Consider the following 17785-nt stretch of genomic DNA (forward strand, 5'->3'; position numbering starts at 1 on the left):
ATAAATAAAATGTCACAGCCACAATTAATCACTCATCATTGTATTCCAAGAACTGCAGCATAAAAGTTTGTAAGTAGTTAAAGTACACAAGACATCTACAAAAAGATCATATACCTCTTTATAACCACCATGTCAGCCGATTTCCTCCATGCATTCATCCTGCACATTATTCTGCACTTTTATGAAAACAAATTTTATTCTGTATTTGTACGCATACACTATACAGTCAGGTCCATAAATATTGGGACATTGACAGAATTTTCATATTTAGGCCTCTATTCACCACCACAATGGCTTTGAAATAAAACAAACAAGATGTGATTTAACTGCAGACTTTCAGATTTAATTTGAGGGTAATTACATCCAAATCGGGTGAACGGTGTAGGAATTACAACGGTTTCTATATGTGCCTCCCACTTTTTAAGGGGCCAAAAGTAATGGGACAAACTAAACAATCCTAAATCTAACTTTCACTTTTTAATACTTTGTTGCAAATCCTTTGCAGGCAATTACAGCCTGAAGTCTGGAACGCATAGACATCACCAGACGCTGGGTTTCATCCCTGGTGATGCTCTGCCAGGCCTCTACTGCAAATGTCTTCAGTTTCTGCTTGTTCTTGGGGCATTTTCCCTTCAGTTTTGTCTTCATCAAGTGAAATGCATGCTCAATCAGATTCAGGTCAGGGGATTGGCTTGGCCATTGCATAACATTCCACTTTTTAGCCTTAAAAAACTCTTTGGTTGCTTTTGCAGTATGCTTCAGGTCATTGTCCATCTGCACTGTGAAGCGCCGTCCAATGAGTTCTGAAGCATTTGACTGAATATGAGCATATAATATTGCCCGAAACACTTCAGAATTCATTCTGCTGCTTTTGTCAGCAGTCACATCATCAATAAATACAAGGGAACCAGTTCCATTGGCAGCCATACATGCCCACGCCATGACACTACCACCACCATGCTTCACTGATGAGGTGGTATGTTTTGGATCATGAGCAGTTCCTTTCCTTCTCTTCTCTTCCCGTCACTGTGGTACAAGTTGATCTTTGTCTCATCTGTCCATAGGATGTTGTTCCAGAACTGTAATGGCTTTTTTAGATGTTGTTTGGCAAACTCTAATCTGGTCTTCCTGTTTTTGTGGCTCACCAATGGTTTGCATCTTGTGGTGAACCCTCTATATTCACTCTTGTGAAGTCTTCTCTTGATTGTTGACTTTGACACATATACATCTACCTCCTGGAGAGTGTTCTTGATTTGGCCAACTGTTGGGAGGGGTTTTTCTTCACCAGAGAAATAATTATTTTGTCATCCACCACAGTTGTTTTCTGCGGTTTTCCGGGTCTTTTGGTGTTGCTGAGCTCTCCGGTGCGTTCTTTCTTTTTAAGAATGTTCCAAACAGTTGATTTGGCCACACCTAATGTTTTTGCTATCTCTCTGATGGGTTTGTTTTGATTTTTCAGCCTAATGATGGCTTGCTTCACTGATAGTGACAGCTCTTTGGATCTCATATTGAGAGTTGACAGCAACTGATTCCAAATGCAAATGTCACACCTAGAATCAACTCCAGACCTTTTACCTGCTTAATTGATAATGAAATAACGAGGGAATAGCCTACACCTGTCCATGAAATAGCTTTTGAGTTGATAGTCCCATTACTTTTGGCCCCTTAAAAAGTGGGAGGCACATATTGAAACTGTTGTAATTCCTACACCGTTCACCCGATTTGGATGTAATTACCCTCAAATTAAATCTGAAAGTCTGCAGTTAAAGCACATCTTGTTTGTTTCATTTCAAAACCATTGTGGTGGTGAATAGAGGCCAAAATCTGAAAATTCTGTCAATGTCCCAATATTTATGGACCTGACTGTATATCTTCCCGTGTGTTTTCATCTCTCATTAATATATTTTTACATTTTGCAGCATTGTTTGTTGTACACCTCCAAAATATATATATATCTTTTTTTTTCCAGGTGATAACAGAAAGTTCTGGAATATAACGCCACACAGAACATTTCGCACAAATGGAAGGTTCCGATCAAACTTTTGCATTGATATAAGGGGAAGAAATATTCTAACTGTTATTGCTCCCAATGGCCTGTTCTTACGAGGTGATAAGAGTGGGGCACTTATAGCAGATAGCTCTAAGATCAACAGCGAATGCTTATGGGAATTCTAACTGGTTTTGAAGGTACGTAAACACTAATAATTGGGGAAAATTCTCCCTAAAAAGGAACAATATGGAACTTGTCAGTTTCAAGTCAGTGTGTATGTATGTGTGTGTATGAATATTGTGACACTGCCACCTCCAAAATGACGCTCACAATGTATTTCTGTTGAAACATCCTAATGATTTATTGTCAAGATGTAAAACAATCTGTACACAGACACCAAATTTCCCTTGGCAATCCATAGCTTTAAGCAAACAGAGATTATCGCTCTGTTAGCTCCCCCAATTTGTTCAGCATTGATCGCCCCACCCACTGGAGCATAGTCTCTTTATAAACCCTAAACTGCACCCCAGCTCTATTCTAATTAACTGGTGTAAATCAATACTGACTAGTGCAGGTATTTTGTTTTATCTCTAACTGCAGCACCACACTTACGTCTGACAGCCTTTCCTAAACACCTATGGTAAGTACCTTACTCTTCCCCATATCCCCCCCAAACAAAAACGTCACAAAATCAGGTAGCAAGGACTCCACAGGGAGTGCAAATTTCTTTAACAGTGTGCATAGAATTTTATGTAACAGACTAAAGGGTATATTTACTAAAGTGCAGGTTTTTAGGTTCTAATTATTATCTTCTAGAAGTTGCCGCCGATCTAAATGCCAACAGTTCAAACTTGACATGGGACTTAAGACGGGAGTCGAAATACTGACACCTATCTTAATCCCGACACCGGAATCCTGACACACGCTATCCCGTACGAGGTAAGTCCGGGGCATCTTAGGAGTTAGCTGCTGGGGGAGGGTTAGGTTTAGGCACCCCCAGGGGGGGACTTAGGGTCAGGCACCCCTGGTGAGGGTTAGGATTAGGCTAGGGAAAGGGAGAGGGTTAGGGGCCACTAGGGGGAGATTAGGGTTATGCATCCCCCCGGGAGGGTTAGGTTTAGGGTGCACATTTTGGCCCCTGTATTTTTAGAACTAGGACAGGCTGTACAGAGCCAGGTGCTGGTTATGCTTATGTGGAGGGGGTGCACATCTTTTTTTTTTTTAATTTTTAAAAGTTATGTACACACAGAAACATGCACGTATCTCATGTTTCTGTTTTACTCTGACCTGCTTAGGATAAACTCGCTATCCCGAAGCTGGTCTATTGTTTTTGCGATTTCTCAGGCAGTAATATGTGCAAGGAAAATTTGTTACTACATAGGTAAGGGAGGGGATTGTCAAATGTGTTATTACGGGGTGAAAGGAGGGGAATGTGTTACTAAAGGAGTGAGTGGGGTAATGTGTTACTACAGAGGTAAGGGAGGGGAATCTGTTACTACAGGGGTGAGTGGGGTTATATGTTACTAGAGAGATGAGGAAGGGTAATCTGTTACTCCAGAGGTGATGGAGGGGAATAAGTGTACACACTAAACGATGTGCTCATGATGCGATACCGTGAGCGATTTACCGTGAACTCTCCCTGGCACTCCAGGACACGATATGCTGCTACTAAGTGTCCAATCTAACAACGATCTATTGTGCATCCTTAACAATTTCCAGTGCGTCGTGTACGAGATTGGCAGATCTTGCCTGCTGTCGGCAAGATCTGAAGATGCGATGTATATGACCCACGGGTACGCACATCGGCATCGTGAGTGGACACTCACGATTTGGACATATTGTACACAATTTGTTGTTCCGATGCATCAAACTCGGTCGAATCGTGCAAAATATCCTCTAGTGTATACGCACCTTAACTACAGGTGTAAATGAGGGTTCTGTGTTACTACAGGTGTGAGTGAGGGATTGTATTTCTACACAGTTCAGGGAGAGGAATGCCGAATGTGTTACAACACAGACGAGGGAGGGAAATGTGTTACTACATTGGTGAGCGAGGATAATGTGTTACTAAAGAGGTGAGGGAGTGGAATGTGTTAGTACACAGGTGAGGGAGGGTAATGTCTTACTATAGCAGTGATGCAATACTATTGAGGTGAAGGATTAATGTGTTACTGAGTGGTCAGATGGAAATGGAAAAAGTAAATATCTAAGGTCTACCCGGGTACATCAGCTAGTTTTTTATATTTTACGTTATAGATTTCTAAGATATTTTTATGATGCAGATGTGCCTTCTCACATCCTTTCAGATCACATTACAAATGTGCAGGCGCATCGTGCCATGCGATTACCTGCAGCAGTGTATGCTATTGTACGCTATGGCGTGTACTGTAATCGCACCATGCAAGGCTATGGAGTCGTGGGTGCGAACGCAGTGCACGTATCCGCTCTTTGGGGCGAGGCGCACCATGCGTGGCGATTTGCCGCGTACGCAGCAAAGATGCAGGAGGACATATCTGTAGAATACACTAGGAAATGTAAATGTGGCTTGTCCCCATGTGTTGTCTCACTATGCGTTTGGCTGATACTTTCTGACTAGCTCCCATGATTCGCACTTGCACATCACATGATGCATTGCACGCAGGGCCGGACTGCCCATCAACCACTTCTGGCAAATGCCAGATGGGCCGGTCTGGCGTCAAACCCTGGCTTTCGGCGTGCACAGACAGACTGCCAGGGCTGCTCGGCAGCCCAAGTCTGTCGGTAATTGCACGGCACATTGACTTCCAGTGGTGTGCATTCTACTACGGGCAGGTGAATACTAGGTTGTGATTTCTGATGTTCATTTATTTACATGGATGTACATTTATTTACATGGATACTCTTGATAGTGTTAAGTACTCCATGTGGGGCTTTTCATGTTAACCAATTTAACCTAATTAAATGTAAGGAGGGTACTGTGGGTATTTAAGATTTTATGGTGATATTTTGCAATGTGCCTTGACAAATGTCCTGTAGGGACCAAAATATTGGTGTCTTTTTACTTGCTGCTATGCTACAATAACAACAAATTCATATGGTACTATTGGTGAGCAGAGCCGTAACTAGACATTTTGGTGCCCTGTGCCAGAAAGCACATTGGTGCCCCCCCTCATATTTTAAATAGCGTCAGTCCAAAAAAAGGGGTGTGGTCTCACAGGGAAAGGGAGTGGCCACACAATAGTACCCCCAATTTGCACATTACACTGTACTGTAGTGCCCCTTATTCACAATACACCACACAGTAGTGTCCCTTTTCATGTTACACCACACAGTAGTACCCATTAAACACCTTACGCCACACACTAGAGAACCTTATTGACATTACACAACAGTAGTACCCCTTATACATATTATGCCACACAATAATGCCCTTTACACATTAATTCACACAGTAATATCCCTTACACATTATGCCGCACAGTTACAGGGGTGTGTGTTTACAAGTTGCAAGGGTGGAAGTTACAAGGTGCAGTGTGTCACTTGTATGGGGAGCAGTTACAGGGTGCAGAGGTGGCAGATGGAGGGGGTGCAGTCACAATGTGTAATAAGGACAGTTACACTGTGCAGGGGTGCAATGTCCAGGAGTGACAGTTACTGGGTCCAGGAGTTTTAATTACAGAGCGCAGAGGTGGAAGGTGCATATTGAATGGGTGGAAGGAACGGAGACGGTATCTGTCTGTAACCTCTTAGTCTTATTCCTAGACCTCAGAAAATCGCCACCTCCCAGTCCTGCACCACACCCTTCCCCAACCGTATTGGAGCTTAATTAATCTGGTGAGAGCTGCAATTCCATATTGTGTGAAATACATTTATTATTGTTGTTCTATTAATCTATGTATATAATTCTTATTGAATACTTATTAAATATATTTTACAGAAAGCTAAGCATATAAATATACATAATCAGCACAACCCAGCCCTGGCTGACTGAGCCTATTCCCAGCTGTGACTGTCTTTCACAGTCAGTGACTCACTCACTAGGAGTGGCAATAGGGGGGACAAGCTGCTGGCTACTACTCTTGGATACCGACGCCCCACCGCCCACCTCTGTCTGTAACACACTGGACCTCACCTGGCAGGACAGGTTCTGTCATCCAGTGTCCACACACACACAGCGCCCCGCCGCTCCCTGCCAGCCTGACCCTGACCTGCCCACAGCAGCAGGCAGCTCCTTAGTGACTTCACCAAAGGATCTATTGGAGACTTGGGCGGTGAGTCGTCATGACGTTATGACGTCTCTCCCGTCCTACAATAGGTTCAATGCTGTAGGCTGCTGGGACTCAGGAGGCGGAGTCACACTGTGTCACAAGTAGGGCAGGGGGAGGCTGCCCGGCTGTCCGACTCTGTAAACAGTGCTGGGTGGCCGTGCATCACACTTTAACTGCAGCTGCCCAGCACCAGCAGAGAGAAAATGAGGTGGACGGCCGGCGTTCCGCCCTCAGCTCTGTGTGGTGGCACCAACCGCACCATCCTAGCTACGGCCCTGTTGGTGAGTGCACCTGTATATGTATTTTCACTGAAATTGATGTTTCCAAGCCATTATATTGTGTGACACCCCAGGATAGTACTGTGAGTACAAACACCACTTGGAGACTTGGATACACATAGGGTAAAAAGGCTTTGAGATCCACTATAAGGATACACAATCGAAATCTGAACCATATAATAAGGGTGGAAAAATCTTTTACCTTGAGAGAGGAACATCTGCAACTAGCTGTGATGTAATTTGTATTGTGTAAAGTTTGATTCATACAAATAAATAATAAAAATATAGAGTTATGGTCGATAACTAATTTTCTTCAAGGTCCATAGGGTCCACAGGGATACCAAAAGGATATTATGGTTGGAAGACCAGGCACCAAACAGTTAAAGCTTTGGCTCATAGAATGCCCTCGGTCGTACTCCATATATACCCCGCTCCTAGCCATGGGACCTCAGTTTAGTTAACAAGCCTAAAGGCAGGAGAAGGAAGAACAATCGTACTCCAGAAACACTCTTACACAAGATGAGGGAATCTGTGACCGAAAGAAAATCACCCAATGAAGCCAGGTGCATCAGGGTGGGTGCCCTATGGACCCTATGGACCTTGAAGAAAAGGAGTTATCTAGGTAAGTCTACCATAACTCTATATTTCTTCTTTGGGGTCCATAGAGATCCACAGGTATACCATGGGGATGTCCTAAAGCAGTTCCCCTGGGGTGGGGGACGCTCCTGAGCAGAAAGGAGAACTTGTCGCCCAAAGGAGCATCCTGGGTGCAAAAGTATCAAAGGCATAAAACCTAAGAAAAGTGGGGACAGAAGACCATGTGGCAACCTTGCACAATTGTTCAGCAGAGGCACCACAACTGAATGCCCACGATGGCCCTACAGACCGAGTAGCATGTGCTGTCACCATGCTTGGGACAGGAAGATCAGCCTGTGTGTACACATGATAGATAGTCATGCGTAGCTATCTCACCAGTGTCTGTTTATTAGCTGGCCATCCTCGTTTGTGAAAACCATATAATACAAAAAGAACATCTGATTTTCGAACAGAATTTGTACGCTCCACATAAATACGGAGAGCTCGAACTACATCCAGAGAGGCTTCACCTACAGAAAAGCTGGAACAACAATTTCTTCATTCACATGAAAACGAGGCACTACCTTAGGAAGGTAACCCTCCTTTGTACGAAGAACAGCTCTATCCTGGTGAAAAATCAAAAATGGGGAGCGGAAAGAGAGCACTGCCAAATGAGAGACTCTGCGAGCAGAAGAGATAGCAAGAAAAAAAAGTGTCTTTGCAGTCAACCACTTCAATTCTACAGAGTCTAAAGGTTCAAATGGGCAAACTTGTAGCCCCTTAAGAACCAAAGACAAAGCCCAGGGTGCTACCGGTGGAACAAAGGGAGACTGAACTTGTAGAACTCCTTGGAAAAAAATTCAAACATCTGGTAATGAAGCAATCTTCTTCTGCAACCAGACTGACCGTGCAGAGAACTGCACTTTCAAAGTGGTGAGACGGAGACCACTGTCGAACCCTGCCTGCAGAAAAGCCAGTATCCTGGAAATCCTGAACACCTTAGGATCATATTCCTTATGGGAACGCCATTGACCAAAAGAATGTCAAACTCTGTAATAGATGCGGGCAGAAGCAGGCTTCCGTGCCCTAAGCATTGTCTGAATTACAGAACTAGAAAATCCTTTCGCTTATAAGATGGAAAATTCAAGAGCCACGTCTGCTTGAATTTTCTGAGAACTCTTGGAAGCAGGGAAATCGGAGGAAAAAGATACACCAACCTGAAGTCCCATCTTATTGCCAGTGCATCCATGAATGCTGCTGAAGGGTCTCTGGACCTGGCCCCATACCTGGGGACCTTGTGGTTGTGGTGTGACGCCATGAGATCTACCTCTGGTAGACCCCATTTGTTCACCAGGAGCAGAAACACTCCTGAATGTAGAGACCACTTGGCGTGTATGTCCTGGTGACTTAGGAAGTCTGCTTCCCAATTGAGTACTCCTGGAATGAATATTGCCGAGATGGCCGAAAGATGACATTCTGCTCACATGAGAACCTTTGTCACTTCCTTCATGGCCGCATAACTTCTTGTGCCTCCCTGATGATTGAGGTAGGCTACTGTAGTCACTTTGCCGGACTGGATCTGGACAGGCCTGCCCTGGAGCAGGCACTTTGCCTTGACAAGTGCTTTGTATACTGCTCGCAGTTCCAGAATGTTTATTGGCAGATTACTTTTTTGATTTGTCCATCTCCCCTGGAAGGTATGATGACTTGTCACTGCCCCCCATCCGCGAAGAGTAGCGTCTGTGGTGAGAAGCATCCAATTTGGAATCCAGAACGGGTGCCCCTTGTTTAGATGCTCCTCCTGTAACCACAACAGGAGGGAGTGATGAAATTCTGGAGTGAGAAAGATCATCTGGGACCTTATTAATTGATGCTGTCTGTTCCACCTGGAGAGGCCTGGAATGGAACTGAGCATACCCCACCATGTCGAAGGTGGATACCATTGATCCCAGCACCTGCATTGCAGACAGAATGGATACTCTTCACTTTTGTAGTAGCTTGTGTATCTGCATTGATCATGCCACAATCTTGTCCTCTGGCAGAAACACCCTTTGTGCCTGAAAATCTAAAAACGCTCCCAGATGTACCATCTGCTGTGTTGGAGAAAGTGATGATTTCTTCCAATTGATGATCCAGCTGTGCCTTTGTAGGCAGGCTATGGTCAGTTGAAGATGGTGTTGCAAAACCACTGGAGTATTTGCCAATATCAGAAGGTCATCCAGATATGGCAGTATTCTGACTCCCTTACACCTGAGATAAGCCGTCATGACTGCCATTATTTTGGTAAATACCCATAGGGCCGTAGCTAGGCCAAAGGGTAAAGCCTGAAATTGGTAATGTTGTGAAGGACAGCAAACCGTAAAAATTGCTGGTGGGATGGGATAATTGGAAAATGCAGATATGCATCCTGAATATCCAGGGAAACCATGTAATCTCCCGGCTCCATAGCCAAAATAATTGACCGGAGGTTTTTATGCAGAATTTGGGAGCATGGATAAACCTGTTAAGGGTTTTTAGATTCAGTATTGGGCGAAATGTCCCATTCGGTTTATGGACCAGAAATAAATTTGAGTAATAACCCCTTCCTTGTTGGGACACAGGGACTGGGACTACTACCCCTGTCTGTAGCAGGGAGTGAATGGCTTCACTTAAAATCCAAGGCCTTGTCTACATCCGATGGAGGCCTTGTGGAAAAAAACTTCTAGTGGGGATGTCTCCTGAAAGTGAGGGCATACCCCTGTGAGACCACTTCTTGGACCTAAGCATCTGTAGTTGTTTGATGCCAATAATCCGCAAACTGAAGAAGTTGGCCCCCCACCTGGGATCCCCCGGGAGGAGGCCCACTCCATAGGACCGAGGGCTTGTTGTCCGGTTTAGAAACTGAACGTCTTGCCTGGCCAGACCTCTTAGTTTGTCGCTTTGACTTATGAAAAATTGTCGGCCTAGGGGAAGCCTGTCCTTTAATTCGTCCCTGAGGATGGAAGGACTGAAAAGAAACTTGCCTAGATTTAATATTCATAGATGACAGACCTGGTGAATTTGAAGCCACCAGAGTAGTAATTATGTTATCCGACTCTGCTCCAAAGAGAACCTTTCCATGGAAAGGTAAGACTTCCAGCGCCCTCTTTGATCCTGTATCAGATTTCCAGGATCTTAACCAAAGGGCCCTGCGTGCCACTATGGATGCTGCTGATGCCCTAGAAGCTAAAATTCCAGCATCTGCTGCAGCTCCTCCCAGGTAGGAAGCCATTTCCTGTAAGTGGGAGATCTTCCTCATCTGTTCTCTGGTAGCATTTGGTAAAGAATTTTCCAATGCCCCAATCCATTTTTCAACAGCTTTGGCTACCCAGGCTCCAGCTACAGGTGGAAGGGTAACAGCTCCAGATGATAAAAAAATATTGACTTAAGATATGCTTCAATCTTTTTATCTGTGGAATCCCTCAGAGAAGACGCTGATGGAATAGACAATGTAGCATTTCTGATTAAATGCGTTACATGAGCATCCACAGTAGGAGGTACTTCCCACTTAGTACATACAGAAAGTAGGAATAAATACAATGATTTGATTCTCTTATTTTACATAAAATTGTTTATCAGTGTTACCCCATGCCTCCTCAATAAGCTCAGTGAGCTATTCAGACAGAGGAAACTCCGTTTTGACCACCTTCCGGTGGTGTTTAAACATTGGAGCCTTCTTAAGGTGCATATCCACTAGGCGAGAGAGGAACGACAGTACGATTACAACATTATAACTCTTCCCCTGTAGTGCCTACACTGAACGATATGTCTTTCAGTGTAGGCACCCTCCATCCCCGAATATGCACAATCTGTCATTATCGGCAGATTAACCGGCATGTTCAGGCGATAATTGATGTCAAAAACGACCAGCGGGAGCGTGCATCGCTGGTCGTTTTTTGACATTTTAATACCCAATTTGTGAATGATTAATGAGCGATTTAATGATGTCGTTATCATTCAATCGCTTATTTTAATCGCCTAGTGGATATGCACCTTTACTATGAGCTGGTTCATCATCCTGAATATCTAGGACTGATTTAACCGCCCTCACCAAAGAATTAACATCCACAGTAGACAGATGATCCTCCTCCCCAGAAGTAGATCCTGGAGAGGAATCCTCTATATCATCAGATTCATTTGATGATGCGTCTGAATCCATATGTTGGGCAGACTGATATAAAGACAATTTGCATTTAGGCGCTTTTGTAACTACCATTGTTATCAACAATGGAAGGTGCCATACTCATACTAGAATGGCCATCAACATCCTTAATTGAGGAATCCATATGAGGTGTAAACAAAGCTTGCCGACACCTCATCCAAGGAGGCATCGTTGGGATAGCCAAATGATCCACAACCTGCATCATAACCTGGGACTAAGAGGCAATCCAAGATGGCTTTTGTCCAGTGACAGGAAAACCACACTGGTGAGGTGACTCTTTATAACAGACAACACACAAACCATCCTTAATGTCCTGTAAGGACACACAAGCCATACATGATTTACATGAAACCAGCACAAGTGGCTCCCCCTCCAGTTTCCCTTTTATTTTTTTACATGTCAAAGTAAAGGTGATAATTGTAAAGTTATGTGACAGCCTTCACAAAATCTCAATGAATGTGAAGTACTCAGAAAGAAATAATAGTGATAGTTAGAACTGACAGAAATAAAAGACCGTGTCAATCAGCAGCTAGCAAATAGTCACATGCAAGGCATTTGTAATATAATTACAATTGGCTCTAAATCAGCTACAGCAATGCAAAGGAATGGTAGGACATAGATCACCGTATACCTTAACCCAAGGGAAAGGTATACAAGTAGACTGACCCAGATCCTCCTGACACCAACAGCTACAGGGCGCACTGAACGTGGACCGTGAGCGTCTCATACATGTGGAGGGTAGGCAGAGCAACCCAGACGCGGGAAACCCTTTGTAGGGACTGGGTCAGGGGAAGAGCTGCCAGGGGGAGCGCCTACCTCCCCTAAGTTGCATTAACCAGCTAGGTACGCTGGCCTCGTGGCAGCAGATATGCGCCTGCTGCCGATCCCCGGTGTCAGGCGGTAAGGCCCCGGCTGGTGTGAGGACGCGGACAATCCCTGATCCTGACAGCAGCGGCTTCTGGAAGTAAGGGCTGCAGCGTGTGATTCCCCTTAAGTGAGGAATCACCTTACCTGACATCTCCGAGCATCCAGTGCAGTCCAGGTCACAGCATTGCTGCTAGCTAAGCTCAGCCGCGACCCGCCAAAATCACCAGCACAATTACTGATGTTGCTGCCCGGCGGAGGTAGATGAAGCCGCAGTACGTGCATCTTAATACAGACGCTTGGTACTGCCAACTCAAAAAACTTGAAATAAAATAAAACATAAATAAAAGCTTAGGACTATCTGAGCAGTCCCCTGTTACAAAAGTGTGACTGAATCCTGCTGCACCAAACGAAAAACTGAAGCCCTATGGCTGGGGGCGCGGTATATATGGGGGAGGATCCTGGGCATTCCAAGAGCCAAAGCTTTAACTTTTTGGTGCCTGGTCTTCCAACCATAATATCCCTGTGGATCCCTATGGACCCCGAAGAAGAAAAAGATATTTAAAATTGTAGTATTGGGTCTATAGCCCTATGCACTGGCATAACTACTGTAGGTGCAGGGTATGTGGCTGCTATGGGGCCCATCCCTACACCTACAGTGCCAGGCCAGCTGTGTTTGCATCCTCCTTCAGAACTGTGCTGCGCTGTGCAGGGTAGACACCTTTGCCCTTCCGGTTGGCTCCGTCTCTCCTCACTGACTGATACTGGAAGAAGGCATGACCGTGATCGAGGGATGTCCCAGCAGGCTCAGCATGCCTCCTCCTAGCATCAGTCAGTGAGGAGAGATAGAACCGACCGGGAGAAAAGGTATGCCTGCCCTGCACAGCACACTGCTGAAGGAGGAAGCGACCACGGAGCAGAGGTACGTTGGTGAGTGGGAAGGGGGAGGTGCTGAGGGGGACTGGGAGACCTAGGTGGGCCAGTGAAAATTTTGCTATGGGGCCCCCCAAGGTCTAGTTACACTCCTGGCCCTATGGTATTATCTATTGTACTGTACTTCGGGTATAGCACCATTTGTATTCTTGTTTGTTGGGGCAGGTTTGTAACTTGTAGATACTAGATGCCTCCTAGAACAATTTAAACCTTGTTAGTCACCAGAAAATTTTCAGTTAATCAACTAGAAAACAGAGACCAGTTTTAGTTTATTGAATATGTGCCCTCTAGTGATTTATATATATATATATATATATATATATATATATAATATATATATATATATATACACACACGAATATATATACAGTACACGAGGATGGTTCAATAAGTAAGGTAACAAGACATCTCGTGTGTAATGTTGTTATTTCCGGCCAGGCTAGAGCAGGTAGACCACTGCTTCCCCTCACGGCCATGAGACTGCACCTCATATGAGTGATATTGGCTGAACGTCAGTTGTAAGATGGCGGGGCTGGTGGAAACATGGTCAAACATTGAGGTGTGATCAGATTTCTACGTCTAAAGGGTCTCATCAGCAGCTGAAATTAATAACTGTATGGTGATGACATGGAAAACAGGTTTGTCAATTATCAGCGGGCACAGTGGAAATAAAATTACACTGAGGAAATTCCGCTTCCAAAGGGTGATCTATTTGTCTGGGCCAAATGCAATCAGAAGCACTTGTTTACTTATTCAATATATATGATTTATAATTATTTCATTATTTATTTATCATTTATTTTTTATTTTTCAAATTGGTTGTCTGATGAAGATTTGTTTGTATGTGTACAATTTTGATAGTATGTGGTTTTAATTCAAGAATAAATGTGTAATTTATAAACCAGACTTCACTTATTAATCAGGCACTCAGGATAGCGCAATTTAGTTTAAGGTTATATATGGCATATGGTTGGAGGATGTAGATTCCTCTTCTTTAATTGCTGCAATCGGAGTGTGAACCTGAATCAATAATGTGTGGAGGACACCGCTGATCAGCGCCATCAGATTTTATTTATTTTGCTTCATTAAAAATAACACCTGTGTGGCAGGCGATTCACAACTGATGGTGAAGTTCAGCAAGCCGTAATATCCTGGCTTCAGGAGCTTGACACTGATTTCTTCTATGCTGGGATAGATGCCTTGGTGTACCATTGGAACAAATGCTTAGACAAGTATGAGGACTATGTGGAAAAATAATCTGTAACAAGGCCATACTGTTGATTATTCTTATATGTACGAGTTGAATAAATAGAGTTCTTGTTACGTAGTTTATTGAACTACCCTTGTGTGTATATACAGTGTGTGTGTATGTATGTAAGTATATATATATATATATATATATATATATATGTATGTGTGCCAGAAGCAGCACTTAGGAAGTTGTTGATGGGAGGTATATATGTTCCAGGTTCTTAACTTCTGTGTGGTAATTATTCTGGTAATGAGCAGCATTGATTGTCAGGCCACCTGTGTGAGTGATAAAAGGTGTGTCAGTTTCTCTGGGCAGGCTCTCACTACCTGGGGAGCAGGCTGACAGACCTGTTGAGAGACTGCTATGGCTTTGTGAAAGTGCTGTATTTAAATGCTATTTTGTGCGAGTTGGACCTCCCGCTCTTACAGAGAAGGGGATGCCTGTTTAGGTATAGCAGGACATGCTAGGATTTATATTTATGATTTTGCTTATTTTGCTACACAAATAATACTATCTGTGGTACTTTTACCAAGGCCCTGGACTAGTGTGATACTGATTGGCTGCAACATGCACAGTGGGTCCCAATGAAAAATACCTTGGTTATTATAATTATAGTTTATTTATATAGCACCACCAGTTATGCAGCGTTGTACAGAGAGTTTTTCTCATTTACATCGGTCCCCGCAGCATTGGAGCTTACAGAATATATTCCATAAAACACATATAAACGCACAGTTTAGCCAGCAGCCAAAAAAACCTACCACCCGGAGGATGTGGCACTCTTGTGTCTTTGTTGTACATTGGGCACAGTGTGTAAGTAAATGAGCTTCTTACCATAACCAAAGTAGACCTGGAAATATACTACGGGCCTATTTAGCATTTGTGCTCTATTGTGCATGGGAAAGATGTGTATATATTACGTGTAAATGTTGAGTCTGATGCATACAGCTCAAAACCAGTAGTATTTGCACAAGACATAAGTCAGGTGTACTGACGTCTCATAGTAGCATTTACTAGTAACACTGTGAAGCCAGAGATATGGCTTCATAGTGTTAGTATCAAATGCTAAGTTTCCATTACCCTGTTTGTGCTCAATGTAATTGTTAGTGGAGATGATTCAGCAGTGGGCGGAATTCCACAGCATGCACACAAGCGGCTTTGCAATTCCGTCCTGCTAGAATTCAAATGTTGCATGATACATCTGAAATGAAGAGATGCCTCCTGTCAGCATCTGCGGTCCCAGAGCTGCGAGAGCCACCAACCATGTGATTGGCTCTAGCTCTGGGAGTCTGAGAGCGGAAGTAAATGCATGTTTAATTAGTGTGTATTCCAAGGTGGCTTACCAGCGGCATGCCAGCATGATGAGTCTCACATAATGTATTGCCTCCACATGTTATAATTGGACATTATTACTGGGTATTCACTTGCTGACTTCTCCATGTGCATGGTTTCTGTGGCACTGTTAACCTTGACAAAGGTCCACAATGAGATCGAAACGTCACACTACTCTTTAATAAAAAACTATTTTTTCTTTATGGATGAAAACTTTTTAACTGTATAAAGCATCATTTACCAGCAGCAAGGGTTGGGTGATCCCCTTTCTATAGTCCGTCCAGGTGGAATGAGCCTGGCAGCTGCCGGAAGATTAGCAGATGTGACTGTATCAGGGAAAGCCCAGCCTGGCGTGGTCACATCTCATGCCAGACAAGTTGTTAATAATATTGGGCAAAGCAAACAAACATTTAGCATGGTACAAACAGGGCCGGATTATAGGGGAGAAAGCAGGGGCGGTCGTCCCGGGGCCCCCACACAGCAGCAGCACCAGAGCAGTCACCATGTTATTAAGCCTCACCCTCCTGAAAATGCTGCGATTTGTGGGTCAACCGTTTGGTCGCAGAGCCAATATGATGCGATTCCATTAAAATCGTGTTATTTGGCCCCGCCCTTTTCCGATTGACCTGCAAATCGCGGCATTTTGCAGCGAGTGTGGCAGAGCTTAATAACACAGTGCCTTCCTGCCAGAGCAGCATCCAGATCCCGTCCCAATCCTATCCACAACAAGGTAAGTGTGTGTGTGTAATGTGTGTGTGTGACGTGTGTGTATGTATATATGTATGTTTGTATGCATATATAATTATGTGTGTGTGTGTGTGACACATGCTTGTGTGGTGTATATGTGTGTTTTTGTGTGTGACTATATGTATGTATCTGTGTATATAAATATATACATCTGTGGTGTGTTTCTATGTGTATATAATATATATATAAGGAACACTCCACCCACCCTATAAAACTCCTGCGTTTGCCCCTGCCAACTGTATCAGTGCTCCGGGATGGCTGCAGCATGGAGATGGAGATCTCGGCCACTCAATGCTCCCCTGTATCCCGGCGTGTTGGGGCAGTGTCTGTGCACCTGCCCAAGCACACCCACTCTCTGTCCTGCCTGACTGCCCATGCAGCTTTTCTGCGCAAATATATATACTTTTAATATAATTATATTGATAGAGGCCCCCACAAGGGGCCCGGCACTGCACTGCATGACTATGGTCGGATAAGTATAAACTATATGGGTGCAGGGTTTGTGATGTGGGCTCCCTTGGACCCAGGAGCCTGTGTGCACACCCTGCACCCATTATAGATATGCCCCAGGTTAGTGGATCTTTTCTACTTTACTCCCAAATCAGAGGCATATTTAACTTTAGATACATTTAAAACAAGTTTGATGTTACTTTGTATTAAAGTGTTCTATCTAATATTTTTAAAATAATCAAAAATTCTATTTTATTTTTTTTTTAGATATCTTTGCTATGCCGAATCAGAAAACTCTCAGCAATGTGCAAGTGTAATCCAGATATCATATATTACATGAAAACCAATGTTTTTAATGTTTTTATAAGCTATTACATATACAGCAAATATTAAATGTCATCATAGATGTGTGTCTTCTTTGTTTGAAAACAGTGTGTTTGAAAGGCAGATAATTACAAACTAGTTGGCTACAGGATGCTAGCGCTTAGGATTTTGACGGTCAGAATCCTGACGCCGGCATCCCGACTTTTCTTTTCTAAGGGAGTGTGGCCACGCCCCCTGTCACCTGGGCCCTGCGCGGCTGTCGGTGGCCCTGCCTGCCGGTAAGTATCCTACACCTAAACCTAACCCTCCTTCCCCGCGGCCTAAACCTAACCTTCCCCCCGCAGTCTAACCCTCCCCCCTGCAGCCTAAACCTAACTTAATCCTAATCCTAGCCCTCCCCCTAACCCCAATATTTACCATCAATCTGGATGCTGGCACCGGGATTCTGACTAGTGTCTGGATTCCGGTGCCGGCACTCTGAGCACTGGCATCCCGACCGCTGGGATGTCAACTACAGCCCTTACAAACAATAGAATAATTTATTATAAAGCTTATTTATAAAATGCCACATTATGCATTATCATCAAACAGTTCGATAATCACTAGTCCACT

At 43.9% G+C, this 17785-nt stretch overlaps 1 protein-coding gene across 1 annotated transcript in view; it reads left to right on the plus strand.

Annotated features, from left to right (window-relative positions):
* Nucleotides 1–17227, plus strand: part of FSCN3 (fascin actin-bundling protein 3) — a 66113-nt gene extending 48886 nt beyond the window's left edge. The window contains exons 7-8 of the mRNA XM_088444817.1: nucleotides 1970–2187; nucleotides 17117–17227. Of these exons, the coding sequence (XP_088300943.1) occupies nucleotides 1970–2175 (206 nt within the window). The 3' untranslated portion in view covers nucleotides 2176–2187; nucleotides 17117–17227. The remainder of the gene's footprint in view (nucleotides 1–1969; nucleotides 2188–17116) is intronic.
* The last annotated feature ends 558 nt before the right edge of the window (nucleotides 17228–17785 follow it).

Source organism: Taudactylus pleione, unplaced genomic scaffold, assembly GCF_031769625.1.
Source record: "Taudactylus pleione unplaced genomic scaffold, aTauple2 ptg000019l, whole genome shotgun sequence".
Taxonomy (NCBI): Eukaryota; Metazoa; Chordata; class Amphibia; order Anura; family Myobatrachidae; genus Taudactylus; species Taudactylus pleione.